The 21,090-nt window shown below is 41.7% G+C and overlaps 2 protein-coding genes across 6 annotated transcripts in view; one reads left to right on the top strand and one right to left on the bottom strand.

Annotated features, from left to right (window-relative positions):
* The window catches only part of LOC135289265 (leukemia inhibitory factor receptor-like), a 53,422-nt gene extending 41,580 nt beyond the window's left edge, over positions 1–11,842 (top strand). For both annotated transcript variants that reach the window (XM_064402724.1, XM_064402723.1), the window contains exons 16-20: positions 1,088–1,255; positions 1,869–2,030; positions 3,055–3,148; positions 3,691–3,769; positions 4,426–11,842. In XM_064402724.1, the coding sequence (XP_064258794.1) occupies positions 1,088–1,255; positions 1,869–2,030; positions 3,055–3,148; positions 3,691–3,769; positions 4,426–5,064 (1,142 nt within the window). In that variant the 3' untranslated portion in view covers positions 5,065–11,842. The remainder of the gene's footprint in view (positions 1–1,087; positions 1,256–1,868; positions 2,031–3,054; positions 3,149–3,690; positions 3,770–4,425) is intronic.
* A 5,559-nt stretch (positions 11,843–17,401) lies between these two features.
* Positions 17,402–21,090, bottom strand: part of EGFLAM (EGF like, fibronectin type III and laminin G domains) — an 82,583-nt gene continuing 78,894 nt past the window's right edge. For all 4 annotated transcript variants that reach the window (XM_064403795.1, XM_064403792.1, XM_064403793.1 and 1 more), the window contains 3 exons: positions 20,141–20,224; positions 19,013–19,116; positions 17,402–18,501 (listed from right to left, as the gene is read on the bottom strand). In XM_064403795.1, the coding sequence (XP_064259865.1) occupies positions 18,347–18,501; positions 19,013–19,116; positions 20,141–20,224 (343 nt within the window). In that variant the 3' untranslated portion in view covers positions 17,402–18,346. The remainder of the gene's footprint in view (positions 18,502–19,012; positions 19,117–20,140; positions 20,225–21,090) is intronic.

Raw genomic sequence — 21,090 nt, 5'->3', positions numbered from 1 at the left:
TAACTGGGGTTTGACCCAGAGCTGAGCTTTGCTGGCCTGAAGATGCATTAATGTCTGAATGCTTTCTGTTCCCAGGTGTCTGGACATGGCTTTACCCTTTAACACCACAGCTGCATTGTGTTGTATTGTATTGTAACTACAGCACCCATTTCACTTTGAAGTTTACTGTGTTTTTTGCTAAAATAGTTTGCCTAGAAACTGCTGACATAGAGTCCTGGGAAATGGTGTTGTTTATTTAATTGCTAAGGTTGAAGGTGAGGTTAAGGCAATTTTGTCAGAAACTCAATTTTCAGCCATTTGTATTTCTGCAAAAATTCTGAAAGGTTTCCCAGAAGAGTTTTCCATGTGTGTTATTAACAGATCAGACAGAAGCTTTCAAAATACAAAGACTTTGAGGGACTAAAAATGCATTGAATGTGTAGAAGAAACTTAGTAGGAACTGAGGAATGCACAAGAGCATAGATTCATTCTCAAACATTAGATTTGCCTTTGGACAGACAACCATCAAGAGAAAAATGGATGCATTCTTAAACATGAGTTCAGCTGTGCTGGATCAAAGCCAAAGTCCTGACATTGTACATGGCAGTATGCATTATCTGCTATAACACTTTCAGTAGGCTTCAGGTATTGGAATAAGGACTTGTATAAACTGCTATAAGTAGTTCTTTCAAGCTGAGATGGTAAAATTGTGGAGTTTTTTTAGTTTTAAGACAGGCTATGAAGTCACAGAATTAAAGCCTGTAAAAGCTAATATGCATCCTCTGAATGTTTATACAATCTTTTGGGGTTTATTGCAGGAAGAAGGGTATTTACATTTATGGGTCTGTAAGACAGCTGACCAAAGAGAAATTTTTCTTCTAGCACCTCTTAGTAGCTAATACTGCAGCAATTATTAACAATTAGTCCAATATAGCTGTATTTTTATAGACTCCTGCTGTCTTTTACACATACTTTATGGTGAGGAGTCTTTAGGAAAAGGTTGGAAAATGCTAGTTCCAAAATAAACTCATTAAATACTTACATGGTTTCAGCATTTTATGATAAGGTAATTTCTTACTGTTTTCTTCCTTCATAATTCTCCCTACAGCTCCAAAAACTGCACCAAATTTTATTGTTGAAGAAACTTCTTCAGATTCTATATTGGTAAAATGGGAAGACATTCCTATTGAAGAATGCCGAGGATTTCTAAAAGGATATCTTCTTTCCTTTGCAAAAGGTGAAAAAGATGCTTTAAAGCCTAGACTTTCAGAATCAGGTAAGTTAATTGTGTAGATTGCAACTTCCTTTCTTACATGTTTTCTTTTTATTTTTCAATAATTTAATTTCACTTTAATAAAAAAAGATGCTTTAATAATAATTCAGTTGCATTACTCACTGTTATAATTTGGTCCTGATTTAAAATGCCTTCGTGTGATCACCCCAGTTGTTTTTAATATAAAGCAAAAGTTGGAGAAAACTGTCTCTCTGAGGCCATAAAGTAATGCAGTGACTAAGTGGCAATGTGTCATGCTGTCCTGTGCTCAAATACCCTGGGTAGATGAGGTGGGGAGGTTACATGGCTATATTTAATAGCGTATATTCTGCCAGTGCCTGTCCTGTCAGGACTGAAGCCTGACTCACATTTGTAAGAGGACATGCAGGAGGCTAAGGAAATTTAGTAAATCTGCAGCAGCAGCACCACACTGCTGTGCTGTTTGGTGCTGTGTAAGCAAGCAGCATTGCTAGGGTCCTTTATTTCAGTTTTTCTTTACACGGACTGTTCTTCTGGTTTCATCTGCTCACTTCAAGACAGTTTGCTAAAACTGAGGTTGTCTTTTTGAATCCTTTCTTATGAAGTTATGCTTTTCTTACTGCTCCCAAACAAACAGGGAATCCAGAACTTAAAGTTAACAATATCACTGACTTAACAAAGAAGTCTATGAAAATACTTGATCTTCAAGGCAAAACGAGTTACCAGCTGGAACTGCAAGCCTATACTGCTGGTGGGTTGAGCCCTCCAAACAGCCTCTATGTGGTGACAAAGGAAGACTGTAAGTTATAACCTGTTCAGACATATCCCTGTCTTTAGCACAGGAGCTGTATGATGTATATAATGCTGAGCTTATTTTCTTGGTTTGTGCATTTTTTTCTGTTCCTGTAGGTGGTTTGGGCCTACAGTCTAATTTTTACCTTTATTTAGTTGGTTATTTATAAATACAAAAATACAGTTTAGAGTGAGGGAAAGATTCTTTTCTATTACAGCTACTTTGTAGTTCATGGTATTTTATGCATAAAAAATAACTTCTAACCTACTACTAAATATAGTGAGTCCGAGCTTAGTTTTCTCAAATAGCCAGCTGTTTTTGTAAGGTTTCCTATGATGAATGTCTGCTAATACATGGTGGGAAGAAAGACATTGTGGAAATATTTATCAGTTTCAGAGTTGTAAACAGATGCTTCTCGACTTTGAATTCAGTTTTATTGATCCCTTGACAGGTGCAAGCACAGAAAGACAGTTATAAAAAAGTGATTTACTTTGGACAATGAGAGAAAAAAAATATCTCCTATGAAGGACTAAACACTGGGGTTCAACTAAAATACAAGAAAATCAAGCTTGAGGCATTTAATATCAATGGAAAAAGGTAGTGGGGATCTATTGGAGCTAAAGCCCAGGGATTGGAAGCATTGTAAAACATACAAAAGACAATGCTGTTTATGCAATTAGTTGTTGGCCTAGAGGAGCCATTACCAGAAACTTGGCCAGCTCAGGTGGCATGAAAGTGCAATGCCAGTGCTTAGTGAGAACAGAATCACCATACCAATGAGTCTTGTGCTGCACATGAAGCCTTCTGTAATTAAACAATCAGAGAGATAATCTGCTGATTCCTGGAGTTATCACTGAATCTGTGAATTCCAGCAAAGGGGAAGGGTGATAGGTGTAGGTCATTGTTTGCAGACCACTGCACTAGCTGAGTTTAATGGAATGGTCTTTAAATGGGGGAAATATTAGAAAAGGCATAAAACTTACTGGTAACATTGGATATATTACTGTCTTCTTTTTTTCTTTTCTGCCAGCTGTAGGATTAATCATTGCAATTCTCATCCCCGTTGCGGTGGTGCTGCTGCTTGGAGTGTTGGCCAGCATCTTCTGCTACCAAAAGAGGGAATGGTAAATGCCTTTCTCTGGTTCTCATCTCTCCTGGAAGTGTTTGCTTCAGTGCTAGGGTTTTCCATTATTTTAGTTACTCCCTGTTTTCTCTATATACCCAAAGAAGTTAATGGGCTTTGTTCAAAGGTGGGTGGCAAAAACACCATGTGGAAGATGAGGGAGACACTGAGCTGGAGAGAGGTCAGAGGGAGGAATGCAAAAAGTTTTTGCAGGAGCCTGTCTTCCAGTGAGCACCGTTTATAAACAGTTCCCAAATGGAAATAATCTGGCGACATACTGTAATTTGTGCGCCCTCTACAAACAAAGATGGACATACCATCTTCAACTTTGAGTAAATGTGGCATATTAAATTCCCAACTTAAAAAAGGAAAAAGGTTGCTGTTTTTTCCATTATACTCAGTGAAAGTTCAACACACTAAATCTTTGCGCCAGATGTCTTCAGTATTCTGAGTTAAAGGGAAGTGTCTTGACTCCTTTTGTGTATTCACAATCTGTTTCAGGCCTTGCTGTCTTTATAATAGTTTATTCTTTCGTCTTTAAAGGATTAAAGAAACATTCTATCCAGAAATCCCGAATCCTGAGAACAGTAAGGCACTGCAGTTTCAGAGGAATATCTGTGAGGTAACCCTTATTTTAAATCTAGTATTTTAAGCTTCTGAAAGATAAAACCAGTTAAAGAATTCTTTTGCAAACTTTGACTCATCTGTTCCAATTGTAGAAAAAAACTCTGTGGCAGAGAGAAGCAATCCAATTTACTGAGTAACTTCTGTCAGGTGCTATCTAGAGCTTTGTTGTTGTTAATGTAGTTATTTGCAATGTTTGAACTAGGAAAGGACTGTTGCATTTCTCTCCTTCCAGCTAATGAGAAGTGTCAGTACCCGATAAGAATACACACCCATCTTTGTCAAAGTGTTAAAAGAAGCAGGAAGTATGGAGATCTGCCATATCCCATTATCCTGGTAGATACATCAGTTGGAGATGGGCATAATATTTAAACAGCCTTTGGGAATGGGTTGTAGAAAGATTTGGAGATTTGGAGAAAGTTCTCAAACACTTACTGCAGTCTCTTTAATTTGCATAAAATACTTCAAACATTAACAGGAATGTGAGCCAGAAAATGATAAACACCTTTTTTTTTTTAATGCATTGTACTAGTGTCCATGGGATGAGTACAATCCACAAGCCACCAAACTGCTGTAATTTTGGCAACTTGTTGCTTTCAGGTTTTCCAGATCTTTTAGCTTAGTGTCTCCCCCTTCTCGTTTTTCTCGTTTCAGGGGAATAAGACACTTAAAACACTGGAAATGAACCCCTGCACTCCTAACAGTGTTGAAGTGGTGGAAACACAGTCTACAGCTCCAAAGATTGAAGACACAGAGATGATGTCCCCAGCAGCAGATACCACTGTGCCTGAAGATGGCTCTGACTCAGAAATGGAAAACCACGTTGTTGTCTCCTACTGTCCCCCTATCATTGAAGAGGAGATCACAAATCCCCCTACAGATGAGCCTGGGGGGTCATCTCAGGTGGTTTACATTGACATCCAGTCAATGTACCAGCCTCAAATTAAACCAGAGGAGGAGCCAGAAATAGACTTAGTGACTACAGCAGGCTATAAGCCACAAATGCAACTCTCTATCAGTGCTCTGAAAATAGAGGGTCATTCACCTGTGGAGGAAGAATTGGATAAAAGTGCAGGTTACAGACCTCAAGCAAACACAAATGCGTGGAATGTGGGCACTCCAGACTCTCCTGGATCAGTTGAAAGCAACAATGAAAATGCATCTTTTGGGAGTCCATGTTCAATTAATTCCCGACAGTTTCTGCTTCCCCCAAAAGACGATGAAGACTCTCCTAAACCCATTAACACAGGGTGGTCCTTCACACACTTTTTTCAGAACAAACCAAATGATTAACAGTGAGTCCTCATTGCACATGAACCTGCCTTCTGAATAAGCTTTTATTCCTGATATTGTAAAGAAAGGAAGAAGAAAACTGCAAAAGGCATGAATTATTCTTGGAGACAGTCAGCAGAAGTTCTAGTGAGCTGAATGTTACCATGTTACCATTTTTAATTTAGTCAAAGTGTTAATATTCCATTGTAATAGAGGCTGAGAGGCCAAAATTATAGCAATTTACTTATTACTCTAGTAAAATATATCGGATGTAAGGGGTTTTGAATTTACAGCCCCTGATAATTAAAATCAAAGAACTCTGCCTACCTTCACACAATGCTCCAAGATAAAAGTGGTCTCATGAAATTTATAACTTGGAAAGATTGCTTTGCTTTGTTGTAGTTGTTCTCAACCATGCAGACTCAAATGATGCAGCACCAACAGATTTCCTTACTGAAGGTTAAATTTATAGCAAATTCAGCCTAAGACACAGAAACAATGCAGTTGGAAACTGTTGAGATCTTTTACCTAGTTATAAACAAAGAACAAATGAGAGTGCTGTTTTTTTTCTTCTCCTGTATGGAAGGTTATTGTCACTGTTTAACACTTAAAAAGCAATGGCCATTCACATCTGTTGCTTTTTGACTAGACACTAATTTCTGTACCTACTGTACAATGTTTGTTAAATATTTGACTCAGGGGTACAAACTTGGGGAAAAGAAGTGTAACACTGATTGAAACCTCAACAAGAACTGCATAAAGTTTAAAACTTCCTTTAAAAAAAACAACTTAGAATGCTCTATATTTTTTCTATCTTTTGGTTAAAGAGTTAATCTTTCCTAATGTATTGCACTAATACATTTTGTATTTCATAGCTTCTGCTCCAGATCTCCTGCTTTGAAGTGGTACAGTAGTCCATTCACCCTCAGTGTTCAGCAGTCTTTGCACTATGCAGTAATGTAAGCCATGGGGAAATCTCTGTCTACTCACCTTAGCTGCTGAAGCAGTTTGGCACATGAAATTAGAGGTAGTAGGACTAGGTCCTTGAGGAGAAATTGCTTTTTGGATGGTCTTTATTGTATTAGCTTTGTATTACCTGCTGCCTGGCTGATCTTTGAATTTAACACGTCAACCCAACAGGACCTTCTATACAAATCCTACCTGGCAGTACAAGGTAGGATTTCTCTAGTGGCAGGGAGAAACCCAGGGAGGTTTTAGTGCCGCTAATTCTACCTCTCCTTTACCAGATATGTGATGCAAAGAAAGCTTAAATTATGTACATTTTGTGCTTAAAGGAATGTTTAGTACAATCATCTTTTAAAATGCTTGTTTTCCCATGTGCATCTCTAGACAACTGTAACCGTAACATTTCATGGTGTAAATTTCAGGCTGTGGCATACATGAATTTCACTAGCTTACAGGAGAAACTTTTGAGAAATTTACCTGTTTCTTGCTGTAAAACAGTGGGGAGACATCAGATGTTAAAAGTTTGATCAAAAAGGGTCTCCATGAAGTTCTAACCAAATTTTATTTTAATCTCCATTTCCTTAGCTACTGTGTTTTGTTTGGAGTTTGGATTGTCGTTTGGTTTTGGGTTTTGGGGTTTTTTTTTAATAACTAAGACATGGGAATGGTTTTCTAAACAAAACAGATAAGGAGCCTGAATTGCCTAGGCTGCTGCTAGTTGTAAAGGTGTGAGAGTAGACCAGGAGGATGATTTGACAGACATTTGATCTCTAAACCACATGATCTGGCCATCAAAATAAAACCAAGCATAAGGTAAAACCTAATCACAGCAATGGGTCTTCAGTTTCAGAGGCTGGCATGTCTCTGCCATCTCCATAGAATGAAATATAGAGGTGTTTCAAAACTGACAAAAAGGCAAAGCACTAAATAGTTACCGTAATAGGTAACAACTTCCTGTGTGTGCCTCCCAGTAGAGTGAACTGTGAAGTAGTGAAAAACAGGTTAGTCTGCAGGTCTGGCAGAGTGCAGGGTGTATCTGAAAGGACAGAAAGTGCGCATAGGATTCATCTGTTGAGTCTTTGAGTTAGCAGGGCTGCACGTGAATAGACTGGCAGTGAAAAGAGCTGAGGTCCATTTGTGACCAAGCATCAGCACAAGGGAAGTGTCATAGCCTGTAACTTAGAACATTAAACTAACACATGAAAGGAAGCAGTTATGCCCTTTGTGATTGATAGCTGGGAGGAGGCTAAATCCTAATAGTAACAACTGGTTTTCATAATTATTCTTTTTAGAGTATTTCTTTTCACTAGTGTAGATTTGGCATAATGTCTCCATCTCCTAAGATGAATTTTAGCTTTTGCTGCTATATGCTTTTAATTGAAAGCAGATGATGTCATGGACAGTGTGTATGGGTAGTGGTTAAGGGTATTTTTTTTATAGAGCAGATTCTCAGTACAGAGGAGCAATCAGTATTGTATGGTGATACAACTGAAAAAAAACCCCCTCTGTAGCAGAACAGCTGACCATGAAGAATAACTGTGCTTTTCATATGGCTGTGTATTGCAAGATACAAAATCAAACTGCAGTTTGAGAGTACTAGCAATTTTTAATTTGGAGACTGGAAATCAAGGCAGCTGCAGAGAACACACAGAGCTCTCACAGGAAGCAGTTTAGGACCATTCTCAGTGTTCTCATGGTGAATCACTTACACATAAGCATCACATACTCAGGTTTCCCAGTGTGCTGCTTCTGCTATTCAGTAAAAACAACAACATTTTAAATTGCTTCATTTCTTAGTGATTAGGTAAGGAAAAGCTCCACAAATGCGTGTCCTGCCTCAATATTGATGTTATAAACTCTCTCTGACCTAGTTATTTCCTTTTTTTTTTTTTTTTAATTCTTGACTATATACCTGGTCTTCTGACTTCCAGGATGCAGGTCAGAAGGGTCCTTTAACAGCAATGCCTTCAATGAGAAGAGTGGGAGAGTGGGGCAGATGTGGGAGAGACACAAGCTTGTGCAGTATCTGTAGCATCATTGTTGCTTAATGCTGATGAGCCAGTGGGCAGTTGTCATTCCAGCACTTGAAAGCTCAGCTGCTTCACCTCTGTGTTTTCCTTTGAGCCCCTTCAGTGCTGCCTTTCGAATGCCTATCTCAGATCTTCAGCAGTGAATTCAGATGCATAGGGAGAGGTGGTCTGCTGATGTGATCAGGCACCCCTAGGTACATGGAGCAGTAGGGATGAATGACCAGGACAGTCAGGGAACAGACTTGCTTTCTGAGCCCAAGTGCCATGTTAAACCAGTGAAGCATCTTTAGGAATGTCTTTGAACCAAATACTCTTTCAAAGCATGGTGCTCTCTCATAGCCTCTAAGTGCTTTGATAACAGTTGTAAGTTTCAGAGGGGATCAGATTCTTTGTACTAGTGCCTTCTAGCTTCCTGATGAGCCTCTTCGGACAAGTTTTTTTTCTGAAAAATATCTTAGGAATCCTAAAGTTTAAACAGCATTTCCTTACCAGCCTTTTGTGAAAAAATCTTATCCTTTATTGAACATTTGTTTTTAGTTATTTTGGCTTTTTCCTTCATTTTTTTAGAAGAGTAGAAAGTGCAGCTTTGAAAAAAATTTAAAAGAACCAAACAAAAAGCAAAACCCAACAACTTCCAGAAGGGATATCACCAGAAGGGATTGTGTCATGCCTAACTCCAGGATCAGTGTACAGAGATGTAGGGTATTAATGCCAAGCAGTTGCTTTCTGAAGAAAGTTGTCGATTCTGCTGCTTTTTATTTTTGAGCCATGCCTGTCATATGTGACAATTTAAGTTTTGTAGTGGGTTTTTGTACTGTTCACTGTACGTGTGGAACATCAGTCACATTTGATGTATCATTGTGCACTCTCTATTTGACACATTGATTATTTTTGGTTTTTTTACATGCACGAGATGTGGAATCTCAAGCTTGTGTTAGATTTTGGGATGGTAGATCTGCATGTGATATACCTCACAGAACTACTAGTTAATATATCAACAAAATAGTAAGCTAATATTACAGGCAGGCAGTGAATTACCTCCCCTGCTGTGCAGTGGCTGTATAGGCAGATACAGATCCTGATAACTGACATTTGCTGTCTTTATTATCTCTAGTTGCTGCTTTCTTGGGTAAACCATTTCCAAAGGGAGCCAGTTGCTTTGTTGTCTTGGCACAATTGGCAAATGCGCTGCATTTCTTCATCTTTGGTTTATGTGGGGGACCAGAACTTTACTTTGCTAGGAATGTGGCAGCAGCACACTCCTGCTGGCCTTGAGCTTCAGGCTGCTCTGAAGATGTATTTTCAAGTCACCTTTTTATGTTGTTGTTGATAGGTTCAGCTGGGTAAAGCTTAGTGCTGGGGTGTTCCCTGTGATCATGTCCTCCAGGACACTCAGTTGAACATGAATAGGAGCAAAAATAAAAGCAATTGGGTGCACTGGAGAGAGAAGGTGATTAGACATCACTCTGAAAAGGCAATGATAAATTGTGTGCTCTGTTTTTAAATAAATACTGCTTTGTAAATAGAATACTTGTATACCTACAAGTAGATAGAAATATTGTAAAATAATTTGACTGATATTAGAAAAATGTAACATTTAGAGAATTAAATTGCTAACAAGGCTCTGTGTAGCATAAATCTATGAGGAGCTTCCCATGTAAATAGCAACTTCTGTTCTGCCAGAGACTTTGATGAAGACTTCAGTGCAAATGACATTTAATATTTGTAACACTAAGTCCTAACCCTTTATGCACACATGTGCTTGCATCATCATGTGCCTAGGTGCATATGGCAGAGAAAGTAGGCTTACAGCTGCCAAAGTGATTTTTTTTGAGTCCTGTACATGAATATATACCTTCTGAGACAGTTTTGTCTAGAGGAAGCACCTGCTGCCTTGTGCTCCTCCCAACACACTTTGCAACATTTGTGGTGCTGTGCATTATATGGTGCCCTCTGTGGATGATGCTCAAAGATGCTGTTGGCAGTTGGCAGTATTTGTTGGTTTTTTCCCTCATCTTTTCCTTAGCCAGCCTGGAAACACAGACCCAGAGCCCAAATGCTAGACAAGGATTCAGAAGTGTTTGAATGTTTAATTCCTTTATGTTTAAGACTGTCTTAGATATTTTATTAGGAGCTGTAAAATACATTCTTCCACCACGATTTTCTTTCCCCTCCCCCATTTATATAACTCTGGATTTTCCCCAGTGTTTCTAAGATAGCCAGTGTTTGTTTCCCTTTAGCATGTTATACAAACAAACCTCAGATAATATTTGCAGATAATATCTCTAACTTTGTAAGTTGTCCCAGCATGCGTGACTTCTCCCCCACAAAAACATCTATTATTTCCTTCAGCTTTTACAAATGAAAAAAAAAAAAACCTCCAGAGGACTTCTGGGTTTTGGAGGGCAGGGGCTCGGTATCCCCATGCAGGTGAGCTGGTCTAATGGCAGTGTTTCATGAGAGGATGGGGTTAATCCCTCTCCAGTCTCACCCTCTTCTTGTGACAATACTGTCCAGGTGACTTTGTGGTGCACCAGAGCAGATGAAATCCTTGGTTTTCAGTTTGATACCTAACAACATCTCTAGGACAGTCCCAAATCTGCATTTTGACTGAAAGCAAGCTTCAGTGGAGATTTATGGACAGCTTCCACTAGAAGGCTCAATACCTTTGCAGCTCACTTGATCCCATGTTGTGCAAAAGGCCGTGAGTAAAACTAACCCAGGAACAAAGCAAAAGTGAAATTTTCATTTTTTCATTACTTGGATTAAGAAAAATTTTAAAATTCATAGCTCGAGCAGGGCAAATTAAAATAGAAAGGTCACACCCTTCAGTAGTAATACAATAAAAAATAATCTTTGAACGTCACTCTGTCAATGTTTTCTAAACGTGGTTCAAGAATGGCTTTGGAAACATTTTATGTTGTGATAGCATGTCAAAAGTTTGTAAAACTGGGGATAACAAAAAGAGAAGACAACTGAATCATGTCATATCTGAAATCCTACTTGAAGGTAACAGCAATTTGAACTTTGAGCCTTTTGTGGCACACAAAACATCAGAACTGGTGGAATCATACAGGTCACCTGAAAAAAACACACAACATTGTACTATAATGCTGTAACTTTAAACATATACTGTGAATAGGTTCAATGTTTTTTTTATCTCTTTTTATACCATGTTTTTTACAGCATAAATAATTTGCTTAGAGATGTTTTTATGTTCTGTTTTTATGAAGATTTTAATGGACTTTTGTTTAATACTAGTGAAAATATTGTTTGCCAATTTGACATAGTCATATATAGAAGTTAATTCTGAGAATAAATTAGTAGACTGAGCTGAAAAAATAGTCTTCATAACACACTAAATCTAATAAGTCATTCAGCATATTTTTGTTGCTGAATGATACTGAAATTTTCCAGCTTCCAAATCTGCTATTGAAAATTACTTCTTTCATGATTTTAGCAAAATCATCACAAGGCACTTTAAAGAAGCTGTAGCATGCCAAGTAAAATACTGATTCAACAAAGTGTATCAATATGAAAATTTATCTGCTAAGCAGTTAAACAAATGCATGCTTAAAAAAGGAAGCATGGGATCATGTTGGGGATATAATATTTCAGTGTGGCAGTTGACATTTAAGACTAACCTAACATTAAGATACAACTTTGCATACATTTTAAACCTAGTTTGCTTGCTTGGTGTAACTCCTGTTGTATTGCCTGGATGTCTAAAAGTAAGCATGTGTTTAACAATTTTGCCATAGTATTGCCAGGAAACTTAATAAATATATTTTCTTACACTCTTATATGTCTTCATTTTCTTTGCTTTCCTATTTCTTTTTTAAGTAAGAGTTAAATTCTGCTCATGCCGCAGTACAAAGAGAGTTATTTGAATTTTGTGCCAGAGTAAATAACCACAGGATCTAGCAAGCACAGCCTTGGCTTCCTGATAGGCAGAGTGGATAGTAACAAATACTCCCCAAGCGGCTTCTCCTCAGCACAACAGATCCTACCATTTCCAAGGCCCACTGAAGCCTGGCTGTTCTTGCTGTACAATGCAGTGATAGGAAAAAGTCCAGGTCACTTACCTGTGTCCTCCTTGGCTGGTGGCTCCAGCACAGCTGGGGTTTGATACGTGATCCACCCCTGGGCTGGGGGTGTGCAGACATCAGCCCCTGCAGACTCTGCACGGGGAACATCCAGGATGAAGGGCACAGTGGCAGGATGGAGGGGCCCAGGCTGTGCACTGTGGCATTGGTTTGGGTGGCATAGGACACTTTCTCAGCATGTTTAAGTGGAACTGAGATGACCAGCTAATGGTTGAGGCCATTTATGTCTTGTCATTTGGTGTCTTAGTGACAGCCAGAATTGGCTCATCTAATCCAGAGCACCTTTACTTGGGAATGACACCTGAGCTTAGCAACGTGTGTAATGACAGGTGCTACACCACAGCATGTCACACAAAACCATCACGGCATGGTGGCATTGTGCTCTCTCCATCTCTTTGGAGGCATCCTTGAAAGAGTCAATTCCTTGCCCCACAACAGCAGATTGATGCACCTTTATGTGACAGCAACTGGGCAGGGTGTGGGAGCTCTTCTGAGCACTGGGGAAATGTGGGATTTAGGTCTTTTAGTGGGACTGAAGAGTACTGCTCTGAAAAGACAAGTAGAGCTGTTGGAATGAGGGAAGGCTTAATTGTTTCAAAAGTGAAACGCACAGCTGCCCTCTCCAGCCCTGCTACTGCTCTGGTAGCAGGGACACCAGGGAGGAGCTCCAGACAGGTCTCACTCCACCATCTGTGTCTCAGGTCTAAAACAACTAAGAGGATGGTGGCTTTGCAATATCTTCTGCAGATATTGCACATGTTCAGATGTAGCTAATTCAATCCTTGGCAAAACCAGGTTAATCCAGTTGGGCTGTATATTTAACACAGCTCCCAGGCAGCTGGAATGAGTAGCTACGATCATCATGGAGAGACACACGACAGCAGGAGCAGAGGACTATTAAAGCAGGAGGTTTTTTGCAGGGTTCATGAACTGTCCCATATGTCACCATCACATTGAGAGTGGAGAGAGGGAGACAGACCATCCATGTTTTCTGGCTTGTTCCAGCACACAACCTTCTCCAGGCAGCAACTGGCAGAACAATAGGTCACAGTCTCAAGCTGCGTCAAGTGAAATATATGTTGGACATTAGGAAAAAGTTTTCCATGCAAAGAGAGTGAAAAGTACTGGAATGGCCTGCCCAGGGAGATGGTGGAGTCACCATCCCTGGATATGTTTAAAAAAAGACTAGAAATGGCACTTGGTGCTGTGGTTCAGTTGAGGTGTCAGGGAACAGGTTGGACTCAATGATCATGAGGGGCTCCCAACCTTGTGATTCTGTGATTCTTCTTTTTGACTCTCCCTGCACTGCCAGTGCTGGTTGCTCCCAGTGTGGCACAGGCTGTAGCATCAAAGTACACAGTCCCCTGCATCTGCAACTACAGAAAGCTTCTCTCAACACATAAATAAAGCTTAAATTCCCTCTGTATGAAACATTTGTTACCTATTAAAAGAAATCTGTGTTTTGGTAAGAACACTCAGTTCAAATGAAAGCTGCCTAAACTTGATGATAAACGGGTAATTCAGTTTTTGAATTCTGCTTTGCTGACACCAAAACTAAAAACTGTAGAGAAGAAAAAAGTGGAAGCAAGTGAAATGGTAAAGAAAATATTAGATATTGCCCCTCCCATGTTTTCAAAAGACAAAAATTTAGGAAAATTCTGCCATGTTTGCAAAAAGTGATGATAAAGGCTGCCACTACTGCTAATAGAAACTATTTAAGAGTCTGCAAAACAAAAATTAGGTTGGAAAGCTGCTCTTTTGTGAGACAGAACATGGGGTGTCTGTGCTCTGCAGGTCTATTTCTTCCACACTTCTCCATATATCTCAGTAACAAAAAGTGCTGGAAAACATGGCCTGTGGGGTTGGTGTTGAAAGAACTGGCACAGTTGTTTTCCTAGAAAGAAAGACTGAGGGAAGATTTAAAAAGAAAGAGCAGGGGGAGAGGAACAATGTAATCTTTGTCTTAGTGCACAATGAACAAAGAAAAATGCTGTGACAGTGAATGGATATTCAAAAGAAATCAGGGCAGTCGGTCACAGCACTGCCAGGCAGTTTCCATCACAAGGGGTTTGACAAGAGGGCACTCACAGATGAGCGAGTCCTGTCCACAGGGACAGAAAGCCAGGACCTTCCAGAGCTGCAGTGACCACAGGTGCTGGCACCAGGCTGTTATTCATGAGTGAAATGCCTAAGTGCAGCATCAAGGGCACAACATCACAGCATCTTGTGGACCCCACAGTGCCCACAATGACTCAAACCAATGAAAAATGGAGTGGGAGAGAGTTGGGGAAGAGGAACACCCCCACCCCCACCACCCAAGAAACAAAATGATGATAAAAGATATATCTGTCTGATGGGATGTGGCTGTTGCTCCCTCTGAGTAAACCAGGACTATACCTTATCTAGTCCTTTAAAGTGAGGAGATTTGCTTCTCGAGGGGTGATGCTGTTGTTGAGGAGCTGAACATGCAGAGCTGGAACAATACATTTTCCACCCAGTTTACTTTGCTGTGCAAACAGAATGGAAACATTTTCTGAAAAGGAAAGCCTGGCTGACAAAATAGCAACTTTTACCAGGCAGCTGTTGCAGGGTAATATTCCATCCAGGGAATGGGCAACTTCCCAATCCTAGCAGCCCCTTTCTCTTCCTCCTCTTTACTCTTTTGCTCCCTGGGACCAAGCTGGGAGGACTGGGATGGAAATGAGTTCCTAGCTGACACAGGACAAAGCAGTGCAGCAAGGATTTTCCAATCACAGAAAGGATTGTTAAGTCTCATCTGGCTTTAGAACTCCTTGACGTGCTTTCTGTTTCTTTTATCCTTATTTTCCTTTAGGATGAAGCAGATTAAACCTAACTGCTTATTCCTAGTAGCTGGTTCCATGGAGATGGAGGAGCAGTGGAGAGCAGCAAGACACACTTTGCCCTGGGCAGAGTGAGGGGCAGCTAGGAAGCAGCTCTGGCCAGCAGCCACTGCTCAGCACAAAGCCTGACTCAGCCCACCAAAGCTGGCATCAAGGCAGCTGCTCAGCCCTACTAAGTGGAATACTTGGGAATAATGTGGAAAACTAATAAGAAAAATAAGAGCTGCAGTTTAAGGAAGGAGATTAAATTGCAAAGAGAGATACAAGCACTTGTGGCTGCTGCCTTCTCTGCTGGTTTCCTCAGGTAACTGCAGCAAAAGGGAAACGGCTCCAACTGGCAGGAACTTACCCAGTTCAGCACTGGGGTCATGCCTTGCATCTGAGTCAGCCCAAGCAATGAATAATGTGACTAATAAACATTCCTGGAGACAGCAGCAGCACATGCAGGCCAGTTCCTGGGAAAATGACTAATCACTCTGCCATTCACTGTCCACCTTTCCTTTCTCCTTCCCTGACCCAGCATCAGTGAGGAGGGTGGCAGAGGGTGAGAGGGGCAAAGCCTCCACATGTAGGAGACGTTCCTGATTTTCTGCTACCTGTCTCCTGTTCAGCCCCTGAAGTGGAAACCACAGTGAGAACCCATGCCCAAGCTTTACCAGGAAGAGTGGAGATGTAGATGAGGGATGTTTCTAAGATGGGCTTTAAAAGGATGCAGGAAGGATCCTTTTTTTACCGATTTGAACCACTCAGCATCTTTGCTATTCACGCCTCCCCTCCCAGCCGGCCGGCGCTGTGCTGCCCGTGCTCAGCCTGCACCGCTGCAGGGTGATGTTGCCAGCCCCGAATTCCCGCGTGGTGACAAGCAGAGCTGGAAGCAGATATCTGGGGAGCTGCTCTTCTTTTCCCACAACAACAACAGGGGTATTTCCTACCCACGCCCCTCCCTACCCAGCATTTCAGAAGAGCCGCTTTTGTTTTGGAGAAGCACCGCCCCGCACCAAAGCGCCCGGTACTCTGCAGTAAATTATCTTAAAATAGAGACCTCTTCCACCAGATGTTTGTCTTGGAACTGCCCTCCAAACCCTGTGACAGAAATGAAAGGACGGGAAAGGCCAGGCACGTAAGACAGAGCAGAGGACGATGCTGTTTGTGGACCTTGGTAGAACCCCATCAACACCAGCCCAGCATGTCCAGGATTACAGGTACAGCCAGTCAAACCTCCCTACTCTGGGCCAGGTCAGGACAGGTCATTAGCATCTGGAAAAACCCTCAAGCTCATAAGATGTGAATTTTCCTTCTCAGGCAGCCAGCAGCTCAGACACTTCCCAAGGCTGTGTCAGGCCACTCCCACAGGGCTACACTGAGTAGACAGAAAAATCTTCAGCCTTCAGAAATATTAGTTTTCACTCTTTTTCAAACTCCACACATTTTCCTTTTACATCCCAAGGCATCCAATTCCATTTACTTTGGTTTCAAAGGCACATCTTGATCTGGTATACTTTATCCTGCTTTTTCCCAACCACAGAGGGTTTCTCCTTCCCCATGAGGCTCCCAAGCCAAACAAAACTTTGCTTCTCCTGGGAGGAGAGCCATGAGTGTCTCCAGTTCCCCTGCAAGCTGCCCACGTCTTCTACAGATGTTTTTTCCCGAAGTATCATTTGAACAGGGGGCAGAGCACAGGTGCACATCACATGATGGCACCACCACTTATTTTCCTTTTACTTTCCGTTTCTAATAAGCGCCTGCATTTGTTTTTGACCACTGCTACCTTATTTACAAGAAGCACAAGATATTTCATCTAAGAGATCAGGGTGTCCCTTTAGCATGCAGGACAGGAGCTAGGCTGTCCTTGGCAGGAATTTGTCTGTACCATTATCTAGATTTGCTGTAGGCGGGATGAATCTAGGGAACGTGTGTGCAGTCTCAGGGGGCCAGGAGCACTCTGAGCACAGCAAAAATGCAGCAGAAACTTCCTCACGTCCATTGCTTTCACCACATCAGGTCCTTTCAGCTCACAGGCATTCAGATGAGCCTATGGCCCTGAGGAAGTTTGTGGTTCTTCTGCCACTGGCACGTGGCAAGCTGTGGGGTGCCCTGCTGCATGGTTGGTCTCTCTTCCTCCCCCCAGTGCCTTCACAGGCTCACTCATCCATTTTAAGCAAAGAATTAAGGAAGAAAAATCTCCCAAGTTATGAAATTCTGGACCACTCTTTCAGCGTCTCAACAGCACTCTGTTTGCCTGCTTAAATTATACTTTGGCGATCAAGGTTGCATAAGTGCTGGTCCAGTGCCTAGAAAACACAACATTTTAAGAGGACTGCAATCTACCGAGGTCTCTTGCAATAGCTTTTCTCATTATTATTAAAAAAAAATTAAATTATTATACCATAGTAGCAAGTATTTGCTCTTTTTTTTTCTAATCTTTTAATCTGTTTAAGACAGGAAAGCTTCATAATGTACAATTTTAAACTGTCAAAATTTACAGAACAAAAAGAGTCAAATGTAAAACTGGTCATAACTCACAAATATCCCCATTAAAACTGTATAATACAGACATTAAGCCACAGGTCACTTTTCTATTTTTAGGAAAGTGTGCAAAGAGCTAATTGTATAGTACATGTAGATGTTAAAAGTGATGCCATGTAAGCAGATCTGCTGCTGCTATAAAAAATAGACAAGTATAAAATTACTTCTACAAAATTGGTTCATTTTTGTGTTGCTTGTAATAAAAAAGTAGACTTGTAAGAACTTTCCTCCTCAACAAACAACAATATTTTGAAACCAGTCATGGTAACAGTTATCCTGCTACACAGGATGAAACATAATTTAGCTAAATCAGAGAGTGGTAAGGAGAACTGCTTGTTCCAGGACCTACATGTGAATGCAGAAATATGCTGCCCAATGGTGTATGTGTTGAACAGCACAGTCACTGTATCACTGCAGGGTGGGATGGTTGCAGGTGTTTCAAGATTGCTTTCTCTGATACTACAAAAGACAACCTAAGGACCACAAAACACAGTCACTGAGCTACTCGTAACATCACACTTTGCCGTTTGCACTGATGCACAACCTTTAGCGCTCACTAAACACTTAAGGGGTAGAGGGCACGGTTCATACACAAAATGCTTGGTTTCATTTGGACAGGAAAGGAGAAGAAAGGAGAGAGAATGAGAGTGGAAAAGTGTTCTTTCTTTTTTCCTTGTTTTTGGGTTTCCCTTTGGCTTTGTCACCTTCCCAGGTGGCAAACAAGGTCCGGCTCTGGAGGACTGCGCCAGCCAGCTCTCGCTCAGCCACACACGCAAGCACACGACGGGTCCTCAGCACCGGCATTCCGCTCTTGTCACTTGGTCCCACACGTGTTGATGTTCTTCCCGTTGGCAGCATCCTCCACCAGGGAGATGTGGTAGTCAGTTGAGAGCGTGAGGTGGGAGATGCAGCCCACCAGCCCGCGCAGGTACTGCCGGTTCGTGTGCAGGGCAATTTCCTTCATGCCGCCTGTGGGAAAGGCAGCTGTCAGAAACTCCTCACCAACACGGGCATCTGCTCCTGCTTGGCAGGCTGCAGCCAGCAATGCCATTCCTAGTGCACCTCAGAAGGGAATTTTAATTTATATGTTGCTTTGTGTTGTTTTAAGTAATGATTTTAAGCACTTGAAACTACAGAGGGGACAAGCAGGAGGTAATAAATTAGGACACTAATTATTTATTCCAGAAACTGTAGCATCAGTAAGAGCTGAATCAGCTTGTGCCCAGGTGTGGGGTTTCCAGCTGCTTCTTGCTGTTTTTCTATGTACCTGTAAGGAGTACCATAGAGTGTCCTATAGTGCTCATCTCTTCTTATATCCATTCCCCCCATCCCACTCAGAGAGGCCTCCTCACAAAAAACAGGCTGTGGCAGACTAGAGGCTGCTGTGTGACACCTCCAGCAGGAGCTGGACAGAGCTGGAAAGCCCTGCCTTGCAGCTGACCTTGCATCTGCGTCCTGAATGTGAATAATTGGCACCCACCTACATAGAGATCTCCATTGATATTTAACTGCCTCATCTTCCCAGGGGATTTACCGGTCCTGGCACCATAATCGTCCACGGTTACTTTGCCAGACTGTCCATCCCTGAAACAAAAAGCAAACCACTCTTGTTCATCCAGCCTACAACCAGACGGGAGGAGGAGCAGCAGCATTTTCCACTCACCAGGAGACCAGAGCAGCTCAGAGCTTAGCTGGGCTCATGGTGAAGGCTTAGAATTGGGAAGCCCCACAGACTCTGTGTACTAAGGCCATCCAGACTTTTCAGGTTTTAGGATTTTTTTAATAGATGTAAAAGACCTGCAAAGTGTGCAGGACACATTTTCGGAGCAGAAAGTGCTGGAAAATAATCAAATTGGACAGCTAGGGAACAGAGGGGATGGGCACATTCTGACCTGTTGTTAAAAATCAAACGTAATGTTAAAAGTTAACAGCAGAAGCTTCAACAGCAGGGAAAAAATGGGAAAGCTATGGCAAAACTTACTTTTAAGCGATTTTGGTTCTCTAGAGCCATTTTACATATGGTCAATAATAGTATTAACAGGAAAGCTACTTGATACGTCCTATTCTCACTAAATTTGGTAACGAATTGTGCTAAATGTCAGACTGTGATTTCCAGGGAATCAACCTCTCATGAAGAGAGGGATCTATGCTTTCCCTGCTGGACACAGCTGCCTCCCATGAGGTAATGAGTTATAAATATGAGTTATATATAAACTGCAAGATGTCTGCACCTCCTCCAAATAGAAAAACTAGGTTTACACTGTGCTGCAATGCTTGTGCCAGCCCACAAAATGCTCACCAGGGAATTTTAAAATGCAGACATTAAAGAAAAATACTCTTAACCAAAATGGTAGGGGTTTAATAGAATGTCTGTCACAGCCCCAGAATAGCCCTGCTTGACTTTGGCAGCCTGCCTTGAGCTGTGCCAAGCTGGCACTGCCACTCAAACACAGCAATCTTTGTGTACACCATCCTGGGACAGCCAAGCTCTAACAGTTCCACTCCTGAGCGAGGTGTGAGTGTGGAGCTGCAGGGATTCACACCCAGCCAGCACCTTTAATGGCAGGGTGGCTCCCAGGTGCCCCCCAGACGGAGCCTGCCCACTCACCGAACAGCTTTGACTCGGTGCCACCGGCCGTCGCTGAAGGAGCCGTTCACCGTGATGGAAGCAATGCCACTGCCCAAATTGTAGCTACAATTAAAAAAAAATAATTGAAATGTTACTGCCTTCCTGTAAAGGTCTGGTTGCCTACCAAGCTGCTCAGGCATCCTTACTCCCTTTTGGCTCAAATTTTGGGGCAATCAGTGGAGTCCTTTGGAGTCCCAGCAGCAGTGCTCTTGTTTTGTAAAGTCAGTCTCATGGACAAGCAGCCAAAACTCCCTGAGTCAGAGTGGGTATCATCACCACCTTCCCATGGGAGCAGGAAGAGAGCCTCTGCACGGCCATGCTTCCCCAAAGCAGGGGACTATGAAGGTCAGTGATCTACAGACCTTTGGCCTAATGGGACACCACAGTGGGAATCTGCAAATACAGTTAATAAATAAATTTTTACAAGAGCAAATAAGCATGCAACCTATAACAGATCTAGAAACCATCTGAAATACAGGGAAGGTTGAGACTTGTGATATTAGAAAAAATGAAGTCTAATAAATGCAGCTGCTTCAGCTGCCACTCTAATTATTTCTTTGCTTGCTTTTTGCTTCTACTAAAATAACTCAGCAGATATAATGTCACCATCATGTTTACACTTCAGGCATCTTAATTTCTGGGTCCCTGAGGCTTGGGCCAACCTTAACAAAAGAGAAGTAGCTGCCACAGCACAGTGAGCTATTGAGTGCTCCGGATGAACTAACTGCTGCTGGACTTCAGCCTGTACGAAGCAGGAGGGATTAAAGCCAACATCACTATCTCTCCAAAAAAGACTGAACATGGAATGAACTCATGGCCAGGGTGAGGTTCTGAAGAGCAGCACGTTAAACTGTGAGCTGCCCAGTGCAAACTGATTACCCTAAATTTGTTTCCTCTCTAAGGGTTTAAGTGAGTCTCAAGCAAGCAGC

Source organism: Passer domesticus, chromosome Z, assembly GCF_036417665.1.
Source record: "Passer domesticus isolate bPasDom1 chromosome Z, bPasDom1.hap1, whole genome shotgun sequence".
NCBI lineage: Eukaryota > Metazoa > Chordata > Aves > Passeriformes > Passeridae > Passer > Passer domesticus.
Note: the sequence above shows the minus strand (reverse complement) of the source record. Positions and strands in the feature narration are given on the sequence as shown.